The 18,532-nt window shown below is 44.0% G+C and overlaps 1 protein-coding gene across 1 annotated transcript in view; it reads left to right on the top strand.

Moving 5' to 3' along the window:
- adgrv1 (adhesion G protein-coupled receptor V1) overlaps nt 1-18,532 on the top strand; it is a gene marked incomplete at its 5' end in the record, with an annotated part of 266,650 nt that overhangs the window by 70,622 nt on the left and 177,496 nt on the right. Inside the window, 18 exons of the mRNA XM_080433472.1 lie at nt 414-658; nt 961-1,142; nt 1,357-1,861; nt 2,700-3,015; nt 3,624-3,833; nt 6,049-6,179; nt 6,632-6,731; nt 7,343-7,522; nt 8,317-8,483; nt 9,190-9,277; nt 12,348-12,426; nt 12,751-12,889; nt 13,396-13,537; nt 14,023-14,288; nt 16,727-16,902; nt 17,574-17,698; nt 17,935-18,119; nt 18,323-18,469. Of these exons, the coding sequence (XP_080289598.1) occupies nt 414-658; nt 961-1,142; nt 1,357-1,861; nt 2,700-3,015; nt 3,624-3,833; nt 6,049-6,179; nt 6,632-6,731; nt 7,343-7,522; nt 8,317-8,483; nt 9,190-9,277; nt 12,348-12,426; nt 12,751-12,889; nt 13,396-13,537; nt 14,023-14,288; nt 16,727-16,902; nt 17,574-17,698; nt 17,935-18,119; nt 18,323-18,469 (3,383 nt within the window). The remainder of the gene's footprint in view (nt 1-413; nt 659-960; nt 1,143-1,356; nt 1,862-2,699; nt 3,016-3,623; nt 3,834-6,048; nt 6,180-6,631; nt 6,732-7,342; nt 7,523-8,316; nt 8,484-9,189; nt 9,278-12,347; nt 12,427-12,750; nt 12,890-13,395; nt 13,538-14,022; nt 14,289-16,726; nt 16,903-17,573; nt 17,699-17,934; nt 18,120-18,322; nt 18,470-18,532) is intronic.

An 18,532-nucleotide genomic window follows, 5' to 3' on the forward strand; every position in this document is an offset into this window, starting at 1 on the left:
CCGCCTTTTTAGGACACAGGAAGCAGGTTGGAGTCTATTATTTCCAATGGAAGAGTGGGCGTGAACACAGCTTCTGAACCATTCTTTAGCCCCATGGTCACTGAACTAAATATTGGACCTGATCCTTACAAGCCACACAATCTTCCCAAGATTTTCATTCTAAAATGGCTTTTTTGAGATAGACAAATCAGGAAAATAACTACTTTATTATCGACCTTTCTCTGTCCCAGCAACACACTCTCGCGGGATCTAGCACCAGTAAACATAGGACGTTAGCGAGATCAGACGGCACCCACTTAGGAGACCATTTGTAGGATTTGTGTGCCATTTCGCCTCTAGTGGCTCCAATTGGGATGGCGTATCTTTAATAATTGAACATCTTTGCTCTCTCTCTCTCTCTCTGTGTTGTCCAGTGTTCCAGGCGGCCCCGGTCACCCTAGAAGAGCCAGACTCTGGCTCCATCGAGGTCACTCTGCCCATCGTGCGTAACGCCGGGACCATCGGCACCGTGGCGGTCCACTGGCGGGCCACCGTCAACGGGCGGCTGGCCGTAGGGGACATAAGACCCTCGTCCGGTGAGGTGGTGTTCGCCCCTGGAGACACCATGAAGATACTGAGAGTGGAAATCCTGGCCGATGACGTACCTGAGATCACTGAGGTACTTGTACTGTATATCACTGGTTCTTAATTTTATTTCTTATAATGCAAATTATCCATATTATGTATAATATTTAGAAGCAGAGCCCGTGCACACAGCACCTTCAAGCACCTCAAAGTATGCTAGGATTAATGTACACACTTTACAATTTTTTGTTACCTTCTACTGACTATTCCTAATTGTTTATTTGTTACTGTTGTTACTGTCGCTACCATGTTGAAGCACCCAAAGAAATATCATATTCGAGTACAATTAAAAAGAGTAAATCAAATTTAAAAGGTATTTTTCTTCATACTTGACAGATCATCAAGGTGGAACTGACTGACGCAAGCAACGGAGGAAACCTTGGAGAGGAGACCTGGGTGAACATCATAGTTCCAGCCAACGACAACCCGTATGGGACCGTCTCCTTTGAGCAGGCTGTGTATCGTGTCCAGGAGCCACTGGAGGGCATCTATATGGCCAATATTACAATACGCAGGAGGTTAGAACCCCCCCCCCCCCCCCCCACACACACACACATTTCATTGTTGTCGTCTTCTGCAAGGAAAGCTTCATTTAAATATTATTCTACCACAGTTTTGGACATATGAGGTTTACTTTCCACCCGACAGACGATTTGTAGAATCAGCCTCAGGTCTTATAATGGGTTAATCCCTGTCTCTCCTCATCATCTCCCTATGATGCTTCCATCACAGTGGAGGTCATTTTGGTCGCATGGAGATCCTCTACAGCACCTCAGAAGTGGACATCGTCGGCATGGCTCTAGCCGAGGGCCAGGATCTGCTGCTGTACTACGACCCTCCGCTACCGGGCCGGCCCTCCGGCGGCCCCCGCCGTTCGATCAACATCACCGGCCGCCCGGACCCCGTGGCGGCCTGCTCCGCGGCCTGCCTCCGAGAGCGAGCCTGCCAGGCGTTCTCTCTCTCGTCAGGAGGGTCGAGCCCCGCCCCGTCTTGTACCTGGGTGTTGTCCGGTGCTGACCAGTTGACCTCCGAGCCTCAGACTATGACCTACGTGAAGAACGCCACGGCGGCCGCCGTCCTCTTCAGCGCCCAGGCCGTGGCGGGCAGTGACTACACCACCGTGACGGCGCAGAGCGCCTTCATGCAGGACGGCTCCGGCTTCGCCAACCTCACCGTCCCCATCCTGACCGACGACTTCCCTGAGATGGACGAGAGCTTCGCCATCCAGATCCTAAAGGTATATACTTTTCATTCCAACCTGTCCCGATTTAAATGTCCTCCATGTTTGTTTTAACTTGCGTTCTGTTATAGCAGATCACACAGAAAATACGTTATCCTATATTACGATTGAGAAAAGTCACCACTTCCTGTCCCCCGCTGAAGCCACCCCCCTAAAGCCATTTCATTGTTTCAGTATCAACACAACAACAACATATCACATGTCACTACAACACTAGCCACAACGTGCACACTACATTTACGCATTGTTTCGCCCACTTTCCATTGCTCTCTATACATTTGCCTCTTTGTAGCATAATTATTATCGTCCAACAATATTTTGCCACAGTAGCGACCACACCGGAAGGGGAAACCCGTTAGCACAAGTTAAGTTTCGGTTTCGTTTTTGCCTCCGGGTGTTGCCACATAAATGAAAAACAAGCCAACCATCATGGGCTCTGGTGTTGCCAAATCATGTGCGAGAAACAAGCACCGGTGTTGCCTTATAGTGGGGGGGGGGGGGGGGGGGGTTCAGCACGGTGCCCACCGGGACCAAGGACGGGTGTTTTTGATGAATTTAACATGTTAAAAATGGAGTTTGAGGTTATAATAAGTTTGTATAGGAAGGGGGCGTGTCTGATAAAATGAATATCAAATATCTAAATACTGAATCAAGCAACTTAAAAACGGTCTGGGGGGCTCTCAAAAGCCTGAGTAGACAATAAAATGACCCAAAGTTTTTTTGAAAGTGAAATATCCCTTTAAGTCGTAAAACTGTTAGTAATGACTTAAGTCGTAATAACTGTGCTGCCTATCACCTGGTAATCATAGTCGTTACGATGACGCTTTCTTTGAAGATTGAGCTGGTGAACCTGACGGTGGAGGAGAGGAACCTGCCGTCCATCGGTGAGCCGGACAGGGCCGTGGTCACCATCGCCATGAACGGCGACGCCTTTGGCGTGTTCCTCATCTACAGCCTGAGTCCCAACGCCACCCAGGACGGCCTGTTCCTGGAGGTGAGGGAAGAGCCTGCCGTGGTGGTCCCTCTGGTGATAGAGAGGCGCGGGGGCAGCCTGGGCCGGGTCACCATCGAGTGGAGGTTCGTGGGAGGGACGGCCACGCCCGACGAAGACTTCACCGGAGGGACCGGAGAGACTCTGGTGTTTGCAGACGGTAATGGTCTTAATGCTGTGAGCAATGGCATGTGTTATGATCAAGAGGCTTTATTTTCCATTTGCTCGAATGCATAGGAATTCTTGCAGCTGAGCTCCCAGAGCCAGAATTTAAAAAGATAAAAAAGTACAGATAACAAGACAAGAAAAAACATCCTACAATACTACATGCATCCTACAGGTGCCAGTCAATTAATGATTGATTGACATTTTTATTGACAAAAATACATGCATGAACAGATGTATACATATCTGTCAAAAGGATAAAACACAAAAAACTTTCCAGTGTGGTCCTTGAAAAAAGTCAAATATAATTATGTAAAAAATGTTGAATAAAAACCGCATACAGTTTTTTTAATATATAAATTAGACCAGTGTTTCAGCCACATGGGTCTTTATCACGGTATTTGAATGTGCTTTTGTATATAAATAACATTTGTGAGTATAATGTTATTTTTTTACTATAATTAATCCTTATTAGTATTATGAATCATAAACAGTGTCCAATCAGACACTCCCCCATCCAATCCTCCAGTTGCAGCCGCTTTGTCTTCCATCTCCATCTCTTTAGCGTGTCTTCTCTCTCCTCCTCTCTCCTCTCTCCTCCAGGCGATGTGAAGAAGACGGTAGAGATCATGATCATAGACGATGTGGAGCCTGAGGACAGTGAGGAGCTGTCCATCGGCCTGGTGAGGACGGAGGGAGGCAGCAGGATCCTGCCCAGCTCAGACACTGTCACCGTGGTCGTGCTGGCCAACGATAACGTAGCCGGGGTGGTGGGGTTCCACCCCGCCTCACGCTCCCTCATCGCCAGAGAGGGTGAGTGTCTGTCTATCTGTCCCTCTACTCTAGTTACTGTGTGTGTGTGTGTGTGTGTGTGTGTGTGTGTGTGTGTGTGTGTGTGTGTGTGTGTGTGTGTGTGTGTGTGTGTGTGTGTGTGTGTGTGTGTGTGCGCGCTTGTTTTTCGTTTGTTTATCTTTTTGTGTTTTTTCGTAAATTAACGCCCTACTTCATCATACTACAGCGTCACACGAAAGTATCCAAAATAGCAGATCTACAAGCTCTTCGATCGTTTCATGAGCTTGGAGATCTGCTATTTAATCGGCCTACGTCCTCACAAGTGTAGTCTTTCTGTGTGCTAATGTTCACGTTTTCAAGTGGGGGCTTGTAGATTGTGTATTTTAGTGATTTTGAGTTTATAAAAAAATAAGCCATGTTGCAATAGGGGGACCTCAGTCAGAGGCTATGGCTAATCGAGGGTTCTTGGCATGGAAATGTGTGTGTGTGTGTGTGTGTGTGTGTGTGTGTGTGTGTGTGTGTGTGTGTGTGTGTGTGTGTGTGTGTGTGTGTGTGTGTGTGTGTGTGTGTGTGTGTGTGTGTGTGTGTGTGTGTGTGTGTGTGTGTGTGTGACATACTCACACACATTTTATACCACCCCCCCCCAGTCCAGCTGCAGTCTAGCTGTCACTGTAAACCCTGTCCTAATTATGTATAATGATGAGTGAATAGACTAGTCTAGAGGGATGTGGGGCTATTAGCAGAGAGGAGAGCATGTGGGTGACAGGTGGTACATAGTCATGCTCATTATCTATGCATGACAGTGCAGTTAACGTCTACCTGAGATGAATTCTTGCACCGTGGCGTGTAGTAATGGAATGACAGACCACTTTTAACCCTTTAAAGAGATAGTTTACCCCCAAAATGACTTTTTTTCTATCGATTAGTCACCCCATGGAGACTTGAATTCATGGATATTTTTTAGTTTTTGTCGCATTCCTAAGCCGATAATTTGATGAGACGCACAGAGTCTCCTTTGTGAACCGCTGCCTACCGGTCCGCTGGTCATCAAATTATTGGCTTAGGAATGCGACAAAAACAAAGAAAATATCCATGAATTCAAGTCTCCATGGGATGACTAATCAATAGAAAAAAAGATTGTTTTTGGGTGAACTATCCCTTTAAGACCTGAGGCCAATTCTACAAAGTCTTCTAAATCCTAACAGTTTTCTGAAAAACGTATGTTGCTATAATCAGTGGCTCTCAAACCTTTTCATGTCAAGGACCCCCACAATTAAATATTTGGCCGTGGACACCCCATCTCAAAATGTGTTTTTGTTCCAGGGACCCCCCAGAAGCAAATATTATAGTTAAAAATGTTCGCTTAAAAAAAAGAAAATATATCAAATATTTACACAAATTTTCATGATTTTTCAAAAATAGTAGATTTACAAGCTCAAAGCACGGCACGAAGTGACGCACTGTGAGCTTGCATATCTGCTATTTTTGAATAGCCAGCCTTATAAAGTATGTGATGTGATGTTAGTTACTTTAGCTGGGAACCCCCCAAGGACCCCTGGGGGTCCCCAGACCCCACTTTGAGAAACAATGGTCTAGTTGTCACTGTAAACCCTGTTCTTATCATGTATAATGAGTGAATAGTGTAGAGGGATGCGGGGCTATTAGCATGTGGGTGACAGGTGGTACATAGTCATGCTCATTATCTATGCATGACAGTGCAGTTAACGTCTACCTGAGATGAATTCTTGCACCGTGGCGTGTAGTAATGGAATGACAGACCACTTTTAATGTGAATAAGGGGAAGTGTATACTGTAGTTCATGCAAACCTGCATAATCCAGGTTTATGCTTAATATGCAGGTTAATAGCACTTAAGACAAATGGCTGTAAACCTTTTGTTTGCAGGGCTATCTCTTTAACCCCAGCTATCCTTTCTCTCCCAATATACCATACCATACACTACACAGTCTTCATTATTGCATTTCATTCAAGATTTGTAATGTTACATCCATTAAACAAGTATACAGGAGTATAATTATTGGGTTTCGGCTCCTTGACATTGCAACAACAGACATGAAGAAAATAACTATTTCTGATTTTAAGCTTTCTGATGGCTGTTGGTGATTTTGGAGGCATAGCAGTAGAACAAATTTAGCCCCATGTTTGTACCGAATCTGGGTTGAACGGGATCAGTGGATCTCCCTCTGAACATGTTGTTGTGTGATGCTGTGCTGCAGGTGAAAGGCTGTCCCTGCTGGTGATGAGGACGGCTCCAGGTCTGGGCAATGTCACTGTAGACTGGAAAGTCCGAGGCCCCCTGGTGGACAGGACCTTCCTTCACACGTCTGGGACACTTTTCTTTACTCAGGTACACATATCTATCTTCTTACAGGTTTCTAAAGTCACTAACACACAAAGAGCATTTTTGGGCGGTGAAACCGCCCCTATATGTGAGGTTTGGATATTTTCACACCAAATCCTGCGCTGTGATTGGCCACCAGTGTACCCCCCTAACCCTGCACCGTGATTGGCCAATCACAGTCTATTCAGGACTGTGATTGGCTAGGGAAACATGACAATTGTGCATAGCCCTATAAATAGGACTATGCACTTAAAAAAAACACATTTATGTTTTTTTTTAAGTTAGGGGTGTTGGTCCACAATATTACTTTTCTTTAAGTGAACTTCCATCACTGTGATGACCACTGTGACCACACCGCCCACTTCACACTGGGTGTGATTTTTTTTATTGATATGACTGTCTGACAATCGTGAAATGTTGTCTTGATTTAATTTGTGTGTTTATATTTTGCATTAAAGGGACAGCTGAATGAAACCATCATTCTGCAGCTGCGTGACGATGCCACACCAGAGGACAAGGACGAATACAGAATCACCATGTCCAACATACGTACTTTCGGTAATAAATTAATAATCAATTTGCACAACAGACTGCCATTATCAACTGTTCAGTGCGGTAAAGAAAATATACTTAATCACTTAAACCCCAGCCAGATCTACAAGCTCACAAGCTTGTGAGCTTTTTGACAAAGAGATTTGGTGTCGACGGAATTGTAGCTCAGGTCCGTTTGACTGAGAATAGAGGGGTTTAAGTGGTTAAAAGAAAATACACTTGATAACCAGCAGGAAAATCATTCAGATGCACCGACACCCTGAATCACACATGCAGTCACACACGTTCAGACGTCAAACTTCAAATGAGCAACTCCACTGGAGCAAGCGGCTAACGGCTAACTGCCTTGCTCAAGGGCATCTTTTTAGTACAGAAGTTGTTGAGGGAGGGGACACGGGTCCCAGTAGTCAAGTCACTTTTATTTATAAAGCACATTTAAAAACAACCAGAGGCCGACCCAAGTGCTGTACATCAAGGTTAAAAACCACACAAAAAGCATCAAATACATACACATACAACTGCAAAAAGCAAAAACAAAAAACAAAGCAAAAACTAAAAACAGTTGTGGTCTCTATATTTCTCACACATATTCTCTCTGCCCGTCACCACACCAACAGGTGTTCTGGTGACCGGCCACGCGGCGCTGGACATGCAGGGTAGCGAGGCGGTGGTCACCGTGGAAACCAGCGACGAGCCCTACGGGATGCTGAGCATCGCCCCCTCCTCCCTGCAGGTGACCACAGAGGAACGGGAACGCACCGTCCACATCTACATCAACAGGGAGTTTGGTGCATCAGGTCAGTAGTACAGTACATTATTACAGTACAGTATTCTGTCATTCTTTTTGTCAGCTTACAAACTTTGAGTTGAGTTTACAGGTGGAAACCTTGTTAATGTTAAAAACTTTTCTGGAAAGTGATAAACAAAATGTATCCAATAATTCCTTTTAACAGGACGTTCATGAAAGTCCTTGCGGTCTTGTTTCCAATGAGGGCCTGTGAGCAATTAGGGGTTAAGAGTCTTGCTCAGGGACACATTTCATTTCATCGACACATTTGCTGACCTGTCCTGGAATCGTACGTGGGGCAACCAGGGCCTCTGGCTCCCTAGGCGGGCTCACTAACCACTCAGCTATGGCCGCCCCAAATGTCGCAAGTTCTTCTTAACCCATTTAGACCCGAGGCCGATTCTAAAAACGCCTTCTAAATCCTGACCCAAGTTTTCTGAAAAACTTCAAATATTTATTCAAAAATTACCAAAAATGTATGTTGCATAGCAACAATAACCCCAAAAGGGGTTCCCGTCTTGAAAGGTATAGTTACAAATAGGGGTTCCCGCCCTAAATGGGTTAATACTGTAACGTTTCGTGCACCAAGCTGGAATCGAACTCCGGTCTCCAGCTCGGCAGACGGGCAGGTAACGAGCAACGCCAAGAGAGCTAGCTCCCTTTGAGGAGCAAGTTACGGCCGGGTCTTTTGCGGGGTCGCTACAATACTTTTCATTGGTTACATTTTTTATAAAACCAACAGACCAACAGACGAACAATAAATATATTTTGTTTTACCCATCATTTCACCTCTCTTCTGTCCAGGAGTGGTGAACATCACCTACGAGATCCTACAGGGGTCTCTCCAGGACCTGTCCCAGGTGGACGACGGGGCCCTGGCTGAGCCCGGACAGGACTTCATCTCTGGGACTGGCTCTGTGATCCTGCAGGCTGGACAGACCTCCGTGGCCATTCCTGTCTCCATACTGGATGTAAGGCTCCACGACAGTGGTTTTCAACCTTTTTCATATCAAGGTCCATAATGTATTCGTCATTTGAGCCACAGAACACCATTTGATGAGATTCAGACTGTCAGACCTGAAACTTATCGTTGGATAAGATTTTGTCCACAATTTCATGATGTTGGTACCATAGGAGAGATAACAGGCAAATGTTGATCAAAATAACAATTCTTCTACATTCTCTGATTGTGTAGACTTCTTGTAAAGTAAGTAATGCAGCTTTTTAACAATAATTTAACTCTTGAGAGCGTAAAATGAAACCAAATGGACCCTTACGGGTCCATTTGGTTTCATTTTACGCTCTCAAGAGTTAAAGATCTATAAGGTTCCATTTGGTTACCAACTCTCCATATTTTAGCTGGGGACCACCTGGAACTCCCTCAAGGTTGAGAACCACTGATCTATAGGCATACATAAGAGCAGATTTGTTGATGTTGGAATCCCAACGCATTCTCACTCCCATGATGGCAAACGGGTGGGGGCTTGACGTTTGACTTGACGCTTGACTTGACGGGGGTACCCGCGGGGTCATATGTTGACTAGGGGGGGGGGACATGAGTTACGATTTTGTCCCTATCTGGACATTATCTCAAACGGCGCTGAGTCGGCTGAAGCAGACGTCGCAGCGCTAGGCACGGCAACAACACACTGATTTCCCTTCTCTTCTGTTTTCCAGGATGACATCCCAGAGTTACAGGAGTTCTTCCTAGTCAACATCACATCAGCAGTGCTCATCACCACCATGGCAACCGCTCCTGTGCTAGGTACTGTATCCTGAATGTTTTGTTTAGTTTATTTATTATTTTTTAACAGTTTAGATTTCATAATAGGTAATACAATTTGTTTTTAGAAAATAACCACATTTCTGACGGAAAAGGTGTAGGCTGAAGCCAAGCTTATTTCGCCTACCCTTTTTCAAAACAAAGAAAAAAAGAAAAACAGAGAAGTTTGGTGGCTACCATCAGCCACCAAACTTCTCCATTCCCTATCCACATTCAAACGGACGGAAGCAGTACGCAAATTACAATTGGACTTCAGGGAACAGAGGTAGTAGTAACATTTATTTTTCCAATGAAAAGGTCATTTAAATAGCCAGGAGGTAGTCCAATCAACGATGGCCATCTGCGGTACGATAATTAGGCCACACCTGCCCTGTTATGCAAATGACAGCGATGTTTTACGAAAGTTTGCATGTGGAATAAAACGTAAGATAGACTGCGTCCGTAGCCTGGAGAGTAGTGGCAGAGCCATGCATATAATTGTGTTTTAATATATGCAGTCAGTGATTGATTATGGAGATGTATATTATACAACATCTCCATAATCAATCACTGGGACAAAATGTGGCTACATCCAGGCAGCAGCGATTAAAACATGTTTTATTTCTAAAAAACTTCATCTTAAGGTAATTGCTTTCCACCGACATATTTTAATGATCTGTGAAATCCCTGTCTCTCGTCTCTTGTCCTTCCAATTCTCACCCTGCGTGTCTTTGTTTGATTAGAGGTCGTGGCTGCCAGACAGTGGTGGAAAAAGTAATCACATTTTCTTACTCAAATAAAAGTATCAATACTGCAATCTAGAAATACTCTGTTACAAGTAAACGTCTGGAATAAAAAACTGTACTTGAGTAAAAGTGCAAAAGTATTGGTATCAAAATGTACTTAAAGTACATATAGTAAAAGCAGTTATTACGCAGAATGTCCCATTTCTCAAGTTTTCAAATCTATAAAATGTGTAAAAAATATTTTGAAAATAGCAGATCTACAAGCTCACAACGCGCATTGTGAGCTTGTAGATCTGCTATTTTCAAGAGGCTGAAATGTATATAGGGCTGAAGTGCTTAATGTATGTTTTGTAATAATAATCAACATCTACTAAGTAACTAGTAACTAAAGTTTTCAAATAATTTTAGTGGAGTAAAAGTACAATATTTGCCTCTGGGATGTAGTGGAGTAGAAGTAAAAGTACTGAAAATTAGAAATACTCAAGTAAAGTAAAAATATGTTTTTTTTTTTACATTTACAGTACTTGAGTAAATGTACTTAGTTACTTTACACCACTGTATTGCACGCTGCCAGGTAACACAACAACATCTCCTTGCTCGTGATGTTCTTTGTCTGGAAACGCTGCGTCGTAGGTTCTACGCTCACACACTGTGCATTCAGCTTAAAATAACATCTCTGGATGTCAGAACGCATTATGAAACGGCTCCGTTACTACGTCCCCTTTCTTTCTGTTTTTGCGTAATCCAGAAACCGCAGCCCAATTTGTGAATGGAGGGTAAGTTTAGAAAGCGATGAGTCGACAGAACGAAAGCAGGGCAGAGCAAGCAGGGCCTGCAGACTCTCAGAATACTACGGGGCACCGTTGCCAGAGTTTGCGAGAGAAATAAGCCAACCAGGTCTGATGAAAACAAGCCCAGCGACTCACACATGAGCACTTTATACATCGGCTGTTTGAAATGAAGCCGATCTACAAGCTGACAGAGCTTGTAGATCTGCTGTTTTTTCTTTTTATTGGGGAAAAAAGTGAAAAATTAGAAATACACAAATCTGGGTCCCTGGCACAAACATGTTTTCATTTGGGGATACGTGGACAATTACATATTAATCTGGGGGAGTCTTTTAAACAACATTAAGAATCAAGCCAACTATCCAACTATACACTTTAGAAACAAGCCCAGAAAAAACCACAACCCGCAACCACCAATATTATTTACAAGCGACTTTACATAAAAAACAAGCCCAAAGTCGCCTATAATAAGCAGACATGGCAACACTGCTACTACAGGGCCCTCCGCCCGGAGACACTCGGTAAACAGCCAGCCTCTCTCTCTCTCTATCTCTCTCTCTCTCTCTCTCTCTCTCTCTCTCTCCCTCTCTCTCTCTCTCTCCCCCCCAACGCTGGCAGCAGTCATTATGTGGCTTGGATCGTAAGATTGATGCTGTCCATGATTGAGGAAGCCCGGGGATTTGGTGGGCCGCTGAATGAGCAGTGTGCGGTGTGGCGAGGCGAAGGGGAGATAGCCAAACTAAACCCCCGAAGCCAGGCCTCCCCAATGTCTTGGCCGTCGTAGAGTGAAAGGGTTTTGAAGCGTGGCCAGCCAGGGGCTTGTAAATCAGTCCCCCCCCCCAACATAACATAAAGACTTGGCTGTTTCGCCTCCCTACCACCAGCTACTTAGCGGATGGATGGGGGGGGGGGATTCGCTTCTTAAGTTATAATCCTCAGCTCAAATGTGCCGTGACACAAGTTAGATCCTCGACGTTTCCCCCTCCGGCTTTGGTTGGTCGCCGATGCTTTTGCTCCATGGTCATAACGCACAAGTCATTGCTATCACTAAAGGCTAGAGCTCTGGCAATATATTGTAGACCGGGGGTCTTCAACGTTTTCAGGCCAGGGTCCCCCAAACTGATGGGGAGATGGAGCAGGGACCCCCTACAGTACCTCGTAGGTTGGGGGGGCTACAACATATATTGTATAATTATGTATACAACTGTGTTTCATATGTATAAACATACCATGTTATTGTGCATTCAATACTAAACTATTAAAATGATAATAGACAGATTAATATATTCATGCTTTTATTTTAAACATACATGTACAAGGTACAGTGAGTAGGGCGGCCGTACTGCCATTTATAAACATACCTTATTAACTGAGAACCAATACCTTATTAACTGAGAACCAATGTCAATAAATACTATCAACAATCTGTCAATTGCACTATAATCATGTATGCAAGCTATTCAAAATGGGCAGAATCATGTTCATCAAATGTTTTACAAGTATTTAAAGACAAATGGACATTTTCTGTGTCTCCTTCAGACACGCATGGCTTGGTGGCACAGGTCAGCATCGCTGCCAACGATGGCATCAGAGGAGTCATTGAATGGACAAACACCATGTAAGAGAAAACACAATTCATAATGTATATCGTTGTTGTCTGAGCATAAACCTCTTATCTCCACATTTGAACTTTTTGTGTTTTTTCGTAAATTATTGCCCTACTTGATCATACTACACTGTAGTAACTACAGTGTCACACAAAAGGATCAAAAGTAGCAGATCCACAAGCTTGTAGATCTGCTACTTTTGCTATTTTTGAATTTGAATCCTGAAAAGTAACAGTTTTGAACATGCACCTGACCTGACTTTATCTGTATTTGAACAAACTATAGGGTAAATGTGTTGTTTTGAGTTGATGAGAATGTGTTGTGATGATGGGCAGGTTCGAGGTGAATGAGACGATGGGAGCTCTGACTCTAGTGGCGTACAGGAACAAGGGAACGTATGGAAACGTCTCTCTCTACTTCTACGCTCAGAACCTGGAGGCTCAGCAAGGACTGGACTACAACACCAGTGAAACGGTCAGACGCGCACGCGCACACACACACACACGCACACGCACACGCACGCACACGCACGCACGCACGCACGCACGCACGCACGCACGCACACACACACACACACACACACACACACACACACACACACACACACACACACACACACACACAGACACACACACACACACTGCCTTATTTTAGCAGAATTTTCACTAACAATATTTCGTTGCAGAAACCTCTTATCTCCATATTTTAACTTTTTGAGTTTTTTTCCGTAAATGAATGCCCTACTTCTTCGCATTCTTTGCCCATTTATTTAATAACAGAAGTGCAGGAGTAGCTTATATTCTATTATGGTATTACATATTTGATATGGGGGCCACACATTAGCTCTTGAAACGGGCCCCGAGATCCTCAAGGCCGCCCCTGACACACACACGCGCGCAGTCGCGCACGCACGCACGCACGCACAATATTATATAGAAAACATAATATCTATGTTTATAACGTCTGGCGTTTCCCTGCAGATGTTGCATTTCGTGGACGGTGAAAGACATAAGTTTGTGGAGGTCCAGATCATTGATGACATCGTTCCAGAGGGAGCAGAGAGGTTCCAGCTCATTCTGTCCAGGCCTTCTGCTGGCGTGGAGCTGGGCATTAACACCACAGGTATGATTCTGTCCGTCCAGGCCTTGTACTGCCCTGGAGCTGAGAATTAATACCACTGTTATGAGAAGAACGTATTGCACCGTTCCAAACTATTTAGTGTTTTGGTGGTCAATGAAAACGATTCTCAGAATCTCATCCCCCTAATTGAATCCATCTCAAACTGCTCAAGTTCTATTTCTCATGTTCAAGCTCTTGTGAGCTTGTAGGAAAAAAAAATGATGGTAAATTATTTTATTTTTTTGAAAATGTTTGAATATTTTAGAAACTTTTAGAGTAGAACTTTTTAGATATATCTATATTTTTAAATGTCATTTTTCACTTATAATGACATGCCCCAAAATAGGCACACCAGGGTTTTACGTGGTTAATTAAAACAACATTAAAGGAGTAGTTCACCCACAAAATTACTTCTTTTCTATCGACTACACACCCCATGAAGCATTGAACTACTCCATCAATAAACCCCCCCCCCCCCCCCCCCACAGCGACGGTGACCATCCTGGCCAGCGACGACGGACACGGAGTCATCTCCTTCAACAGCAGCGAGCGCTTCCTGTTGAAGGAGCCCACGTCCACGTCGGGCCTGGGCCAGAGCGTGGCCACGCTGTACGTGCTGCGGACCCCCGAGCAAGGCACGTTCGGCACGGTGACGGTGCAGTTCACCATCACCGACTCCAACGGCAGCCTGGCGGAGGGCGACCTCATACCGGCGCAGGGCTTCGTGGTCCTGGAGGACGGGGTCCGCTTCAAGGTGAGTGGAGGCAGCGAGTGGAGGCAGCGAGTGGAGGCAGCGTTGCCAGATATTTTGCGAGACAAATAAGCAAACCAGGTCTATGAAAACAAACCCAAAAGAAGCGACGAACTAACACATGAGCACTTGAAACCTATATACTGTACTGTACGGTGGCTATTTGAAAATAGCCGATCTACAAGCTCACAACGTGTTGCATCGCGACGCGTTGTGAGCTAGTAGATCTGCTATTTTCGAAACAAATCTCGAAAAACAAGTACAAAATTTGGATTTTTTTAAAAACATTGTAAACATCTTGTATGGGGGTCCCTGGCACAAAAGGTGTCCCGTGGACAATATATATAATTTGGGGGGTCCTCGACATTAAATTGTTTGAGAACCACTGGTTTAAACAACATTAGGGAGCAAGCCCAAATAAGCAACTACACTTTAGAAACAAGCCCAAAAAAATACGCATTCCGCATCTACCAATTTTGAGAAGCGACTTTACAGAACAACAAGCCCAAACTCGCTTATAATAAAGCAGACATGGCAACACTGGTGAGGAGGACTATTATAGGAAGGAGACGATATGAAAATTGTCACAATTTAGTGTGGCCGAAATAATTGTGATGATTATTGATAATCAAAATATGCTTAGCAAGGGATATTTCACTTTCAAACATGTTTGGGTTCATTTTAATGTCTACTCTGGCTTCTGTGAGCACCGCATACCCCAGTTTTCAAGTTGCTTGATTCATTATTTCGATATTTGATATTCATTTTATCAGACACGCCCCTTCCTATACAAACCCATTGTAACTTCAAACTCTACCATGTTAGAGTCATTGAAAACACACGTCCTTGGTTCTGATGACTGATATTGTCCTTTTTTCAATAACTTCCTTTCATTTCTTTTTTATATTTTGGGGCGAAAATGAAAAAGAATTACTGAAATATTGAAATAAAATATCGTAACTGAATGAGTGTTCAGTTACGGTGTCTGGTCCTAATCACGGTTATTATCGTTCATGAAAACTAACAGAAACTGAAATTATATATAATTATTTCATACAATAAGCCCAGTATTTTTTACGTGGATATTAAAATCTGTCTTTCATTTGTTTAGCTGTGCCAGTTTTACGCCAGCTGTCAGCACCGCACTGTCTGGAAATCGAAAACAAAGTCAAAACGAACATAAAAATAACTAAACTAAATACAAACCATAATAAAAAATGAAAACCTTGGCCCTAATGAGCAGGACCTCAAAAGAAAGTATGGATTTTATGTGCTTATGTTCTCTAAGTCAGAACTTGGAACACTTTTTATTGCCAAGTATGAGGTTCATACAAGGGAATTATTAGACCCCAGTATTTGTTTTGGTATCGGTGCAAAGTCACGCAACATAAAAGTACAACTATTAACATAGGATTATCAACAACATGCTTGGATACGCAGGAACTCACATCAGGACATTGCAAACAGTGCAGTTTAGACTAGCTCTAATAGTGTTGCTGTCGGGCAGAAACTAACTTTGTTTTTTCGTGAATTAACGCCCTACTTGATCAGTCTACTCTACATTGTCACACAAAAGCATCAAAAGTAGCAGATCCACAAGCTTGTAGATCAGCTACTTTTGCTATTTTGGAATTTGAATCCTGAAAAGTACGAGTTTTGGACATTCCAGCCGACAGAGACGATATAACAATAAGCTAGTCATTGCTGTCGGCAGAAACCTTGCACTGTATCTCCATATTTGAATGCAGCATAAATGTGCAGCATAAATTAATGTGTCACATGTGTCTGATGTGGGTTAATTCATTACATAACTACACTGGATCCATAGGATCACAGGTGCTTATGATTTTCTGTAGATACAAGTTTCCACCCTTCAGTGACAAAACCACATTCTTATGCACGGAGTGAATCTTTGCTGTCTGTCAGATATAGAATGTCAATAGATTCAACCCGCACTATGTAACTTTCCAGTTCCACCATGGATTTGAACCCAGGTCTCCTCCTGTGCAAGTGTGCTGAACATGTTTTGCACTGAGCTAATAGAGCCTGCCTGCTTGCTCTGGGGAGGAACAGATATTTTAACCTTCAGTTAAAAATTGTGTGTCAAAGCAGAAACAGGATCGTTTCAAAGGTTGTGTCCAACCTAGACACAGGAGACACTGTTTCTACTTCTATTGATACAAATGATACCAAATGAGGCCCATTTCACCCCAATTGTTATATTGTCTCTGTCGGGTGGAAACCTCATTTGTCCAATACTGTGACTTTTCAGGATTCAAATAAAAAAATTATGAAAAATACAAAACATTTGAATTTGGAGATACAAGAGGTTTCTGCCCGACAACAGCGATAAGTTATATAATATTAACATACTCCAATTGGACAAAATACACATTTATTCACACACAGAAATGACATAATAGAGTTTGTTTTCCTTGCAGACCTTGGAGATCTGGGCGGTGTTGGACGCGGAGCCCGAGGCCAACGAGACCTTCACGGTGCTGCTGTCCAGCCCCACCGGAGGAGCCCGTCTGGGGGAGCAGCTGCACACCTACATCACCGTCCTGGAGAACCTGGCTCCGTCCGGCCTGTTCCGCATCGGACCCACTCTGAACAGGTCCCAGTCACACATCACACCACAACATCACAACCAGAAACATCTGCGTTCTGATCTCCATATTTAAACTTTTTGTGGTCGTAAATTAACGCCCTACTTGATCACACTACAGCGTCACACAAAAGCATGAAAAGTAGCAGATCTGCTATTTTTGCAATTTCTTTATTTGAATCCTGAAAAGTATAAGAGTTTTGGACATTTCCACCCGACAGAGACGATATTATGCTAGGGGTGGGCAATTCACCGAAGATGTATTGCATATATTGCAGTATATATATATTTTTTTTTTACACAAATCGACATGAATATTTTCAAATCTGATTGAAGTCTGATTAACGACTTAACCGGTATTTCATACTTGTTGTACAATGGGTGTGTACAAAAATACAGAAAATAGCCGATCTACAAGCTCACAACGCCTCGCAAATGCGAGGCGTTGTGATCTTGTATATCTGCTATTTTCACTTTTTATTCACATAAGCATGTCACACGCACAGACACACATACTCACACACACAGACTCACACACACACACACACACACACACACACACACACACACACACACACACACACACACACACACACACACACACACACACACACACACACACACACACACACACACGCTCATAGGTTTATTCTCTCTACCGTGGTGTGTTTCCTTTTCAGAACTAACACAGAGGTGGTGGCTGTGGAAGGGGGCGTGGTCTTCCTGACCGTTTCCCGTAGCAATGGTCTGGAGTCGGCCGTCAGTGTGGAATGGGAGACGCAGTCTGAGACTGCCACGGCCGAGGGTGAGGCAACGAGATACTGCATTATGTCATTAAAACCGGGAAAGCATCCGTGTCATTTTAGATTTTAGCTTCATATACAGTATGTGAGTGTGTGTCACGGTGGTGAGCCCACCAATAAAGTACATTGTCACTTAAAGTGCATTTCACCTTCCTTCAATCTTCCCCTCCATTTCTCCTCTCATCCACTGGGGTTTGTGTCGTAATGGGTTCATGATGGTGTTGTCTGGTTCTTGCAGAGGGCAGTGTCCCAGTGCTGGGCGTCTACCAGACCTTCCCGGAGAACCCCACCTCGGCCTGGTGCTCCGTCCCCGACTACGGAGCCTCCTCTCTGGCTATGAGACTGGACAGAACCCCCCCTGTTGGCTCAGCTCACACCCTGGCCACTCTGTACAGGTGGCAAGGGGTCTTTGTACCCATACAGGTACAGACCATCTCCTCCCTCTCTCTCTAAGAACCTTTCATTTACTTACATTTCGTTCGCTGTCGGATGGAAACCTTGTATGTCCAAAACTACACTTTTTAAGGAAAAAACATGAAAAGTTGAAAGTGTGAAATCATTTGAGATGCATGTATGTGTATGTACTGTTTTTTCACTCTCTCTCTCTCATATGCTGGTCCTTCCAGTCAATCAGGGTCCAGGATCCTAGCTCATGTGTGGGCTTCGCAGTGAATGGATCCTCCTACATAGCTGTAACCCACAGCGGTCCTCCTCTCTCTCCTGCTGCCAACCTCAGCATCTTCAGACTGCAGAAAGACCTCAACCTCACATTGGTACACAATATAATGTACTCCTTATATTCCTCTATAACAACACTTTATACTGACACTGCAGCC

This window comes from Gymnoscopelus braueri (assembly GCF_963280865.1).
Source record: "Gymnoscopelus braueri genome assembly, chromosome: 7".
NCBI lineage: Eukaryota > Metazoa > Chordata > Actinopteri > Myctophiformes > Myctophidae > Gymnoscopelus > Gymnoscopelus braueri.